At 39.7% G+C, this 13471-nt stretch overlaps 1 protein-coding gene across 3 annotated transcripts in view; it reads right to left on the bottom strand.

Moving 5' to 3' along the window:
• Positions 1-832: 832 nt before the first annotated feature.
• The window catches only part of LOC310774124 (uncharacterized protein), a 195936-nt gene continuing 183297 nt past the window's right edge, over positions 833-13471 (bottom strand). The window contains exons 8-12 of one of the 3 annotated variants that reach the window (XM_083634195.1): positions 6111-6386; positions 5079-5171; positions 4750-4821; positions 4326-4388; positions 833-2071 (exon numbers count right to left, since the gene is read on the bottom strand). In XM_083634195.1, the coding sequence (XP_083490321.1) occupies positions 4360-4388; positions 4750-4821; positions 5079-5171; positions 6111-6386 (470 nt within the window). In that variant the 3' untranslated portion in view covers positions 833-2071; positions 4326-4359. The remainder of the gene's footprint in view (positions 2072-4325; positions 4389-4749; positions 4822-5078; positions 5172-6110; positions 6387-13471) is intronic. The other 2 variants (XM_083634196.1, XM_083634197.1) reach the window with 2 other exon arrangements.

Raw genomic sequence — 13471 nt, 5'->3', positions numbered from 1 at the left:
TATTAGTTAAATTCAGACTATTGAAACTGGATTAGCATGACCAGGTTAACTTGTTTTATTATTATTATTATTATTATTAACTTGTTTAAAAACATATAGGCATGTAATTCAAGATAAGTCTGCCTTTTATTTCATATTTCATACAGTTCAAATAAGACTTTCTGAGCATGACCAGTTTGACTTGTTTAAATTTAAAAACATATAGGCCTGTAATTCAAGTCTGCCTTATTTCAATTGGTTTTTAGCCCTAGTTGCACTTCTGTTGCACTTTTTTGTTCATTTGAGGTTTATAACAGTGCATGAAGGCATTGTGTATTAAATCAATGCGCTATTTTTTGTGCAATAAATTTGAGTGGTTTAAAAAAAAATCTGAAATTTGGGTCGCGACTTCATGACAAGGAAAATAGTGGGTCCTGAGGCTACACCAGTTGAGAACCACTGTACTAGATGATTGCGTCAGCCAGGTTACGTGAGTTGCAGGGAATGCTTATTGTGTCTTTTTGTATTGTGAGTTCTGCGTACTGAATTATATTTAGCCTACATTCAAACTGTTCTAAATGTGTCTGAGTACCTAACATGGTTTGCTATGAGATGAGATGCATGCATAGATGCACCTATTGGAGAAGTCTTCAGCAAGTTCCAGTCAGAGGTGTCGATGGCCTAAAATAGATGAAGTGGTTTCACTGAGGACTGTGACAATCTGGGCCCGATAGTTCATCATTAATAAATGATCACTGAACAAACATTTGTCTTGATTGTTTTTTGTGTCCAGTCTTGGGACATTTTATTTAATAAACAATATACAGAAGAGACAGCAACATCGTAACAGTGATCAATAGAAAAACCCAAGGCGAGAAACGTAGAGCAACCGCTGCAACTCATCTCAAGTGTCAATGTGATGTCCCTGTTACATAATTACATTAGTAGCTAATTAGCCATAAAACGGAGATACATGGACATAAGGGCAATGCTTTTTCTTTTTTGATGTCTCAGACGTTTGAATATGTTTAAAACAATTGATGAATTCAACAATAGAGACTGATTAGTTAGTCTTGGCCATGTCACTGAATCAGACTAACAAGATTAGGGAAAAACCTAGTATATGGCTGGACCGTGTTCGGCTGACCAATGGTTCAACTCCATCAGTCAGTCAGTCAGTCAGTGACAGACATTTGCCTTTATAGGTCTGGCCACGCTGTGTTAAGGTCCACCCAAAAAAGACGACACATCACATCACATCACATCACATCACATCACATCACAAGGGAAGATAAAAGAAGCAGTCTCAATAACTTCCATGACCATTGATCCATGAAATACTTTTAACAAATATTTACAATATGAAAAAGGAAAAGAATATGAGCATATCAATTACAGTAGCCCTTTTCACCTCAGCCATAAAAGATAAAACACCTAAAAACAAGTGCAAGTTCACAATAGCTGCGACTTTCTGCGAAATTTCAGCCTCCTAGGGCAAAACTGCCCGCTAAAGGGTGGTGAACTTTTTGTGGACCGATATTTATGTCAATAGGACCGACCAACAGACCAATCAAGAGCTTACAGAGCTGCTGGTCGCAGCTACATAAAAAGCAGTGCGTCTAATGTTTTGGTGGCAAGGGACTCCTGGCAATTTAACTCTCAGGGCCCCCCTGTGGCTGAAATTATGGAGGCCAGCTCTGTTGGCAACCGTTCTCTTCCAGCCCTGTTATTTTCTAAGATAGAGAGAAGCCTGGGACATTACAAAATTATTCAAGCTTCGTTGTGAGAAACTCTGTCAGAATTCTAAACCAAGTTAGGAATGTTTTGAGTCTACCAGATGTTTCTGCCCACACACCAATTAGTTTCAATCACTCTTTTTTGCCTCCGTGGTGAGACAGAAACTACCATGCCTGGAGTGAGAAGGGGCTAGTTTCCATAAAAGACCAAAGACTGAAAAGGAAGTTTGAGTTTACATGTTACAACCTGTTGGATAATCACATATTGACTTCATTCATTTGAAGAAGTCTCCTTTAGTGGCCAGTGGTAGTTTATTCATCTTCATCTTCTCCACTTGACTGGCCATCTGGCTGGCCTGTAACACACACGCACACACACACACACACACACACACACACACACACACACACACACACACACACACACACACACACACACACACACACACACAGGTAAATCAATGGAAAAAAAACATACCAGCTTCACCTTGCATAACGTTCTGGTTGGTGCTCTGCCTGTCCTGCCTTTCTCACTTCAACAGTCTGCTGAATGAACATCCTGATGACTTCAATTACTTTATTTGCTATTGTTTTGGACACCAGAGTTACCAAGGACCCTCTTCCTTTACTTCCCATCAGTTTCTTGCTCTTAGCATCATATTTGGTTAGCAACAATATAAGCTCAATATAGTTGCCATGATTGACAGCCATGTTTTCAAAAGTGTGTGCAGCTTCATCTCTGTGTGCTCTGTAGTTATAGGAACTTTATATTACATGTCTGGACTTAGCTAGTCTCGCTAGCCAGCCTCTCTTCCTTGAGAGGAAGAGAGGCTGGCTAGCGAGACTAGCTAAGTCCAGACATGTTCCTATAACTTTAACGACATCAATCACATGTTCCATGACCTGCCTCCTCTTTCTGACCTGGTCTCGTCAAAATGTTCTTTATCACCCAGAAGGGTAAGGGATGTCTGCATTGCTGGCTCTGAGGAAAAAAGCACTTTCTCTATCGGTCTTGCTTCTTGCATGTTGCTGTACTCTCTGATGGGCATGTTTCCAGGCCTACATGCATGCCTCCTTTGACAAATGCACTGTCACTGGTTGGCAAGACATACTGAGCAGAACAAGGAATGAGTGAGGAGTTACTTCATTGTATGTCAGCCATTTTCTGTTTGTGTCGTCTTTGGAGTGGAATACTTTAAGAATGACTATTTGAGGGGTCTGTTTTGGGTGGTACTGAAAAAATAAGTCAAAATCCTTGGACTGAGGCAGAGCAAAATAATTGAATGGATTTTCAGTGCTTTCGCTGTCCTTTTCATTATTTCCGGTACTGGGCTCTGAACCTGTCTGTCTTTGTACATCCGGTCGCTTTGCTGTACTGGGGTCTGCACCTCTCTGTGACTCAGTGACTGATGTAAATAATGTATATTGAAAATATTGAAAACGGTATTAAACAAATATATCACTGTTATGAAGCATATTTTATCACAATATTGATATTGATTTATTGTCAACTCCTAATTCTAAATACCCTAAACTTAAATTGGAGATGAAGCAGTTTGATTTAATTATTATTATTATTATTATTATTATTATTATTATTATTATTATTATTATTATTATTATTATTATTATTATTATTATTATTATTTTTTTATTTTTTTATTATTATTATTAGTATTATTATTATAATAATTATTATTATTATTATTTTATTTGCATTTTACGTCAGACATGACACTGCATTCAAGTCTGAGATCCACTTCGATTTGCTAGAAACAACTTTTCACTAGTAGGGCACAGCAAATAGATGGATTTCAGACTTGCAATGTCCTGTGTTGTCTTGTCTGAGGTAAAATGCATAATGATAATAATAATAATTGCTTCATCTCCAAACTGTATTGTGCAGTCATTTATACCGATTACAGTCCTACTGATAATCTCATAAAGCACATATTCATGTGAAAGCATAGCCATACCTGTAGCTACCATTGAGGACACCGAGGTCATGACCTCTGTATTTTCTAAAAAAAAAAAAAAAAAAAAAAAGGAAAAATAGCCCCGGCCCCCAGATCTATCTGTCATTGGTGTTTTAAAGCCCTCATAAATAACATGATATATGACATACTTGATCAGAAATGCTACAATTTGCTCCCTCTCTGTGTGCTATACAGAAGGAAGAGACATAACTCACCACAAAGTAAAAATTTTGCATTGGGGCTAGACTTTGGGGACAGTTCTATTGAAGTAAATGGGTAAGTAACTCCCCTGTAAGTGATGCTTATGTAGATGGGCCATTGTATTTAATTGAGCAGTATTCTGCCATGTATGCAGAATATATATTATGTGGGGATACATTATTTGTGTATCATTGTAAAGCAACAGCACAGTAAAGAGGATATTAATCTAATATGATGTCTGTAGTTCTTTATAGATCTAGCCTCTTAATTTTGCTCTCAAAGTGCACCAGATTGAAGCATTTTACTTTAAAATGGACAACATTTTCTGGACCCCCCAGGCCGCGCTAAAATGACCTCAGTATTTCTCAAACCCTGGTTACGGCCATGAGCATAGCTTACATGTTTCACTTTGTGCTCTGAAATTGTAGCCTACCTGAAGGTGCCTGGTCTGATTTTGATGAGTCCAACTACACCACCTCTGCGCGATCACGTCCACCTTTGCAAAGAAAACCCCAAAAACAACCAAACCCATACTTTCAGTTTAGCCACTACTGTTTACATTTGACCAATGGCTTTTTTTTTTTTTTTTATATATATAATATAAAATCAATCAATCAATCAATCAATACAAATCAGTGTTAAACAGCATAGGCTGCATAGCTTACTTTCTATGTTTATTCTTCCCTACCTGAATGTGAGCAACTGTAGCATGACTCAATTTCCCATCAGGAATCAAAAATAATGTTACTTAGTTCAATCAGCAAAACACTAGTAAGAGACACTGAGACACTGAGATTTGTCCGGCATCGCACTCCTTAACATGGTTTTCTACATGTGTTTTGGTGGGAAATGCTCACCTGTTTCATTGCCATTCAAACAAGGGATTCTATCCAGTGCCGTATTCAGCGAAGACGGGAGGAGGTCCTGCCCTGAAATTATATGGAAACAGAATAGCAATATTTCATCAATGTATGGTGTCATGCTTTGGCATGTCTGCCTGCAGGCATGTGTGCACACGCACAGGCAGGCAGGCAGGCAGGCAGACAGGCAGGCAGGCACACACGCGCACGCACAGATATAAAAATGCACAAGAACACAGCCAAATAATGTACATTTGCCTAACATGTAGCTTCTGATTAGGAACGTAACCCTCATGCGAAAACTTCAAGCAAATAAAAATACTTACTACATTTCTTAAGTAGCACCACCGCAGTCACAGCAGCAATCAGGAGAATCAAGACAATCACCACAGCAACAGTCCCACCGGCGTTAGGGGGAGCTGTTTAAAATCAAGGCTTAGTCATTGCTGGGTTTAATTCACTTTCAAGTCAAAAGATTCATTCAGTGGGTTTTATTCCTCCTTCACGGGCAACCCACAATTTAAAAAAAAAAGCATTGAAGTAAAATAGTGTACTATAAATGTATTTCATTTTTTCAAATTACATACTAACAAATCTAATAACCTTTACTAAAGATAAAATAATGTCTTGCTGTTCCAGTCCCAAATGATGCGTGTATAGATTTATTGCATTTTTCAAATTACTAACAAAGTCCAAAAATCTAATAATCTTTACTAAAGATAAAATAATGTTTTGCTTTTCCAGTCCCAAATGATGCAAAACCATTAAGGTAAACATTCATATTATGCCCAGTTGCTCACGTACCATCAGGGTTTCTGTGTCCTGCCAGATTTCAGTGTGGTGAAATATTAGATGTGTTTATAGACACATCTAATATTTCAGCACACTGAAATCTGGCAGGAAAAGCAAAACATTATTTTATCTTTAGTAAAGATTATTACATTTGGACTTTGTTAGTAATTTGAAATTTGATCCGCAGGGATGACGTATTTTTGTAGGACAGCCCACGAGTGAAAACGTCAATCATCGATCGTCCTATTATAGTAGTGGCTCTCCCATAAGTCTGTGGATCACTAGCATACCACATTAGCTGTATTGAGTGCTTATGTGAAATTGTTTTGGTCAGAGTGAAATAATTTGAGAATAACCATTTTAGTAACCGTTTTCAATCATGCAAAACCCTTCAACAACTTTTTAAAAAGGTCCAAAAATGGAAGACAGACAGTAATTGTGTAAGTGCGTCAACGCATAGATTTGATGGTTTTAAGAGCTGAAGGCATTTTCTAACTGATAACCCAACAAGTGTGTGTGTTGACAAAATGTTAAACTTGTATTCGCAGAGAACACATAGTACAGACCTGGCCTGAATGGATTGTCATGGAGTTCACTCTCTTTCTGACCAAGTGAGTTCCTCATTCGGCAGGAGATGTTTTGAACCTTCTTCCATTTGTCATCATTGTTGATCTCCTTCAGCTGCGTTGACTCTTCCCAGTCTCCTCCATCTGTCCTCCAGCTGTAGGTGACTGGTCCAGCATCTGTGACGTCTCCATCACAGCTCAGAGTGCACTTGGTTGAGGAAGGAGTACAAGGTTGTCTAGTATGTCTAACTGACACCGAGGGCTTTGGGACTTTGCCTGTTGATGGAGAAAACAGGACACAAGTCTAGGTGAGAGGTTTTCAAAGTGGGAGGCGGGCCGGGTGGCTATAAACAGTTTCAGGGGAGGCTCAGTGAATGGAAGTGAAGAAATATTGCATCTGTTATGGCATCAGTTATCAAAAGGAGATCACATAGAATAGCCTAAATAGTCTCTGAACTATCTCTTTAACCAAATCCCAAATATTTAGGCCCTAATATGTATGTGATTTGGTTAAAGAGATAGTTCAGAGACACAGTCATTTTGTGGAATGTGTTTCCCCCACTTTCCCAGAGTCAGAAACAAATAAATGCACTCAGACAATATACAGTATATACAGTATATACTAGGCATCTCGTGTGCTACGCTCGCGCGATCCCTAGGCTCGCCTACTGCGTGGGCTCCGCCCTGCAGCTCGCCGAGCTGGCCCTGCAGCTCAGACGCATACGCAGCGCAGGCTCGCCCGCAACTCGGCCTCTGGCCCATAGAGCTTGCTTTTTCTCAGCAGTAGTCATAGCCCCTTTTCTCAGGAGCTCAAGTTCTTCTGTGGTGGTGATGTTCATTTTGGGCTCCACAGAACTTATGAAACAAAGCTAAGACCAATCACATTGAAATAAAACAGTTTCCAAGAAGATTAAGTCTAATGATTGATTATTATTGGATGGCTGCGGGCAAGTGGTGACTGATGAGCCATACATTTTTCCATAGATACTTTGTAAAATGCTTCTAAAAATAGTTTTACTTGGTCAAACAAAGTGATTCAGTTATATTTAGAATCAGGAGAGAACATAATATTATCTGTTGTCTCCTGATTTCACATTTCCCTCGGACGAAAAATAAAAGTCCGAATGAAATGTTGTCGAAGGAGGGGGTGCCCTGGGAGCTTCAGTGCCCAAGCCGGAATATACTGCTGGGAATTTAACCCTGATCTCCCCGGTGGTAGACGAGTGCTCTACACTTAGATGCCCCCAATGCATTGTGTGTAAGCTGACCACACTTTGCAAAAACAAACACACAAGAACACATATAGGCTACTTGAAATTTGTTTTGCAGGACAGCATTCATACTTACTGATCGCCTTAATATAATACGTCTTGCCGTGGGGTATGTTGTTGTTGAACACCACAGAATACAGTCCAACATCAGCTCTAGCAAAATCACTGATAAACAAACGTCCAGTCGATGTATTCAGGTGTGTGCGCTCTTTAAATTGTCCTTTGTATTCCACAGGTGTATCCTTGATCCATTCCAGCACTATGTCGTCGCCGTGTTTCCACAGGATGTGGCTTATGGGTTTGCTAACAGCCGAAGTGTCTGGCAGCAAGTCAAGTTTTCGTCCCAATTCAAGGTATCTTGGTTCCTCTTGGGCTACAAAGAGAGAACAATTTATATCAGTTAAGTTCCAACGTGAGTTTACAACTCTTTTCAATCTTTCAGTTTTCTGTGATGTGGGAAACCTGCATTCCTTCACAGCAAGCAAAATTACGTCGTGATGACGTCCTTCAGTGACGTCCAGGACTAGGCTCACAGCCGATATCGGGATGATTTAGACGTATTCGCCACGACGTTGAGCTGATGTCCAAATTACGTTGCCATGAATGGGCATATTCAGTTATTCCGCTAGCCTACACAGTGTGTATTCAGCAGCTTTATACATAATAAATGTCCAGATCAACTATTTACGCTACATTTTCCAAAAATAAAATAGGGCTGCAACTGGGATTTGAACCACCGTTGCCAAGTGCATCCTCTTGTTGGGTAATTGTTTCAATTGCCACATGGCCTGACAGTAAAATCGCCAATGCATGTGAGAATTGTTTCAATTGTTAAGTCTCAAATAAAGAGCCTGGTCTTCTACATGCTCTATTTTGTTAAAGCGCCTTGGGATAACTCTTGTTATGATTTGGCGCTATATAAAATCTAGATTGATTGATTGATTGATTGATTGAACCCAGGTCGCCCGTGTAGCAGTGCACTACTTTACCTTGCACTTACATTTACTTTAACCTTATCGGATTGTTGAGAGAAACAGTAGCACGTTGAACTAATATGCCGTTTCTAAACATGGATCCCTTCTCACTTGTTGATCACAATTTCAACACCAAATAAAGTGTCGATCAAATATTCAACAAGAAAAAAACAAAGACACATGCATTTGCTGTTAGGGTTGGTCAGAATTTGGATAATGGAATAATACTATAAGAGTGGATACAAATATGTGATTTCACCTCCATTACACACATTTCATTATCCTCCTCGTGGAGATTTCAGTGGCAAAGTAAAATAAAGGGATGATGAATGATGTCTGTACACTTCACCCCCCCCCCCCCCCCCTCCAGCCATCCTGTTCTTTTTGTTTTGTGACTAAAGCTTTTTATTTGCTTTTTTTTGGGGGGGGGGGGGGGGGGGGTAGACAGACAAAAAAACAAAAGGAAGAGTGAGGAAAAAGAAACAAGAGATGCACATTCTTACATCATAATACTAATGTTACATTAATAATACATTGCTGCTATACATAGAGATCAGGCATGCTTAGAGTGTGTGATTATTGCCATCAGGGATACACGATAATATCAGTAGTACATAATATCAGTCAACAGTCTTCAAAATGAAATATCAGCACCGATACTAGTAATTATCTCTGCTCATCATTTCCAAGTATTTCTAAGTAAGGCCCCCAGATCTTCCTGAAAACGTTTAGGGTGTTGCAAACTCTATGGATAAGCTGCTCAAAAGAGGCTATTCTAGCCAATTCATCTCTCCACTCTTTAAATGCAATTTTCTCTTTTGATTTCCAGTGCCTTAGTACTATCCTGCTTCCCGTTATGAGAGCCAACTTCACCCAGGAGCTGCACACTTGTGAGGATAGGCTGGTCTCCATAGGTAGAATGCCCAATATACATAATGCTGGTTCTTCAGTTATTTCTGTTTTCTGTTTTCTGTAATCATGAAGTAATGATGCACTCCTATAGTAACAACTAAGTATGAAGCCCTGCTTTACTTGAGGGGGCACAAACATGGTAACTAATGGTAAAGTAATCATGAACAATGATGAACTCCCTAGTAACAACTAAGTTTGATGGCCTGCTTTACTTGAGGGGGCACAAACATGGTAACTAATGGTAAAGTAATCATGAAGTAATGATGAACTCCCTAGTAACAACTAAGTATGATGGCCTGCTTTACTTGAGGGGGCACAAACATGGTAACTAATGGTAAAGTAATCATGAAGTAATGATGAACTCCCTAGTAACAACTAAGTATGATGGCCTGCTTTACTTGAGGGGGCACAAACATGGTAACTAATGGTAAAGTAATCATGAACAATGATGAACTCCCTAGTAACAACTAAGTTTGATGGCCTGCTTTACTTGAGGGGGCACAAACATGGTAACTAATGGTAAAGTAATCATGAAGTAATGATGAACTCCCTAGTAACAACTAAGTATGAAGCCCTGCTTTACTTGAGGGGGCACAAACATGGTAACTAATGGTAAAGTAATCATGAACTAATGATGAACTCCCTAGTAACAACTAAGTATGATGGCCTGCTTTACTTGAGGGGGCACAAACATGGTAACTAATGGTAAAGTAATCATGAAGTAATGATGAACTCCCTAGTAACAACTAAGTATGAAGCCCTGCTTTACTTGAGGGGGCACAAACATGGTAACTAATGGTAAAGTAATCATGAAGTAATGATGAACTCCCTATAACAACTAAGTATGAAGCCCTGCTTTACTTGAGGGGGCACAAACATGGTAACTAATGGTAAAGTAATCATGAAGTAATGATGAACTCCCTATAACAACTAAGTATGAAGCCCTGCTTTACTTGAGGAGGCACAAACATGGTAACTAATGGTAAAGTAATCATGAAGTAATGATGAACTCCCTAGTAACAACTAAGTATGATGGCCTGCTTTACTTGAGTGGGCACAAATATGGTAACTAATAGTGAAGTAATCATGAACTAATGATTAATTCCCTAGTAACAACTATGGTAACTAATAGTCTGTTCTTAAGTAACTACCCATTAACTACTTATGAACTAGCGGGGGAAAATGAAGGAAGTAATCATTACTTACTGGTTCATTAACATGGTAACTAATGGTCAGTTCTTAAGTAACTACCATTAAGGAACTACCTATTAACTATTAATGAACTAATCATGAACTAATGGTTCGTTCCTGACTCGTTCCTCAGTAACTACCCAATTTTTGTGTTACAGTATTGTAAAGTGTTACCAGATTTCTTATTGATTTTAGGGACTTGTTATGCCATATTGATGAGCCCTTAGTATGGTAATAATAATTCTTATACCATGGTCTGGGTGAATACTCGATTCTGATTGGCTGCAAGGTGTCCATTATTTTGTGATAATGTACAGTGATAATGTACACCTAGCTAAATGGTCTGTTCACCGTTCATATCAATGCGCCATAGTTTCAACAGTGGTATCAAGAGAGCTGTTTGAGCTCTATACCCCCGTTAAGGGTTAATATGACAATTTTGGAAGTTGAGAAAAAAATGGAGTCGGTCAAAGTAAGTATTTAAATCACCCCTGTGTGCTCAGTTTATCAAAAATAACTCTTATTTACAATTTTGATTTTCGTTTCGGAGATTTCTAACCTCGCGTCACCAGGCTCTTCTCGGCGAGAAAGAGGAGATTTCCCTCGGCTCGTGCACGAGCGGGGGCGAGCCCGGCGCGAGCCGGGCCTTTGACAGAGAGAGAGAGAGAGAGAGAGAGAGAGAGAGAGAACTCTCTCTGCATTTCACCACATACAGCACACGCAGGGCGAGCCCCCGCTGCTCTGTGTCACTTCCTGAAACTCTTCGCATACAAAATAAAGCAAGCGGCCAAACGGTAATGTCTTCATTTAATGTAGAACGCAAAACATCGTTAAACCCGCATTCCTGTGATAAAGTTAACGTTTGAGTCGGCTTTAAAACGGAGGGTGGTGGAGGTGGGAGGGACTATTTTATTTCGTGGAAGACTGATTTACAGTATGAATAACAGACATTTAGCCATTTAGATTGCTTTATTTATTACACATGGAAATATAAATGACTGGTCTTATTGTTTTGTTGGCAAGTGACCATGGTATAAGCGGGTTAATGCACTTCGAGGTGTACATTATCACTTTTTAAGGGAGTTCGCGGAGGCAACCATCCTCGGCTTCGCCTCGGACGGTTCACGCCTCTCGCGTCGTCCCTTAAAAAGTGATAATGTACACCTCGTCATGCATTAACCCTTACATATTACAGGTCTGATGAGCTCTTCTCCAGCTGTCAGGTTTCTATAGGGTATCTCCCCTCCTGTCTGAGTGAGGAAAGCTTGCATCGAGAAGGGCTCCACCAGCTCTTTCTCTATCGCCACCCAAGCAGGGGCACAGGTCTCCCCTAGATTTGATTTAGATAACTGACTCAGTGAAAAAGCATCGTGATACCAATCTATTCTTGGGCATCCTAAACCCAGCCATCCTGTTCTTATGTTCAGAGTGATGTTGACAGTGAAGCAACCTGTAGAGCACGTCTGCATTCCTTACATCTTTCCGCTGAGATGAGCCTGGGTCAAATCAGCTCACTGAACAAACATTCAAATATGGTGTGATCAAAAGGCTGTTGTCTTCACTGGCTGCAGTAGAAGTAGAACTGAAGTATTGTTGTTGTTGTTGTTTGTTGGCTCTGAATATTTTCGAACCCTAAATACATTTCTGATCTCACTGGCAGCCAAGGCCCGTATTCACAAAATGTAAGAACGATATTATATTCTTTATTATACTGTTAACAAATATAACTGAATCATTTCCTTGCCCATAAAGATTTTTGCATTTCCATTAATTTGCTGAGGCCCCCTAGTGGCCCATGGCGGCCCCTCACTTTGAAAACCACTGATGATGACTCACTGTTGCCGTACTTGTGAAAACCTTCTAACTCCGATTGAGGTATTTTTCATGTTTTAACTGCAGTTGTAGGATTCCATGTTTCTCTATGGGTTGAGAAAATGGTGAGCCTTGGACTTATGAAAGCCCTTTAAAACTGCATTGGATAAACTCTAAAATGCACAGTGGTCATTCTGAAAGGTGTGTTCTTCTAAGTTCCTGAAAAGTAGACATTTGGGACATAGTAAGGTTTTCACCAGAGAGCAACAGATTGTGCAAAAGACAAGGTGCTGTAAGGTGAGGAATCTGGAAGGACAACATTCCAAGGTACACGGTAGCCTACTTAGGGACCGTCTAAAAAGTGCAACAGCAAAAAGAGATAGGCTACTACAAAAAATATACTATATTTTTCAAAACTAAGTGCTGTAACCAACATGGTCATTGATTGATTTGATTTTGCTGAAACAACTCCTATCTTTATATAGTTTAGTTTTAGCGCCCACCTAAATGTCTCAAATTATTCTTTCAGGTGAGCCCATGTCCTTTTCAGGGGAGCCGAGCTCCCCTTAACCCCCCCCCCCCCACACACACACACACACACACACTCAAACTATTATTTTCTTTTACCATCTCAAACCTCAAAACGGTGGTTGTGAAATGGGTCCATAATGGGGCTTTCCATCCACTTGAATAGAACTGTCCGCTGTCTGGCACCAATGTAACGTTCAGTTAGGGGCAATTTAGAACGTTTATGTTCTCAAGTTGTCCCAGAAAACAAACCTGGGCATTTCCAAGTGTAACTTACCTAGTTTGGAGCCCAACAGGGAGAGAATCAGGATGCAGAAACACACACGTCTGTCCATTTCCACTGGTTAATATGAGATCGCCAATGCATGTGAGAATTGTTTCAATTGTTAAGTCTAAAATAAAGAGCCTGGTCTTCTACATGCTCTATTTTGTTAAAGCACCTTGGGATAACTCTTGTTATGATTTGGCGCTATATAAAATCTAGATTGATTGATTGATTGATTGAACCCAGGTCGCCCGTGCAGCATTGCACTACTTTACCTTGCACTTACTTTTACTTTTACAGTACTTTATCGGATTGTTGAGAGAAACAGTAGCACGTTGAACTAATATGCCGTTTCTAAACATGGATCCCTTCTCACTTGTTGATCACAACAATTTCACCACCAAATAA

This window comes from Poromitra crassiceps (genome assembly GCF_964638095.1).
Source record: "Poromitra crassiceps genome assembly, chromosome: 3".
Lineage (NCBI taxonomy): Eukaryota > Metazoa > Chordata > Actinopteri > Beryciformes > Melamphaidae > Poromitra > Poromitra crassiceps.
Note: the sequence above shows the minus strand (reverse complement) of the source record. Positions and strands in the feature narration are given on the sequence as shown.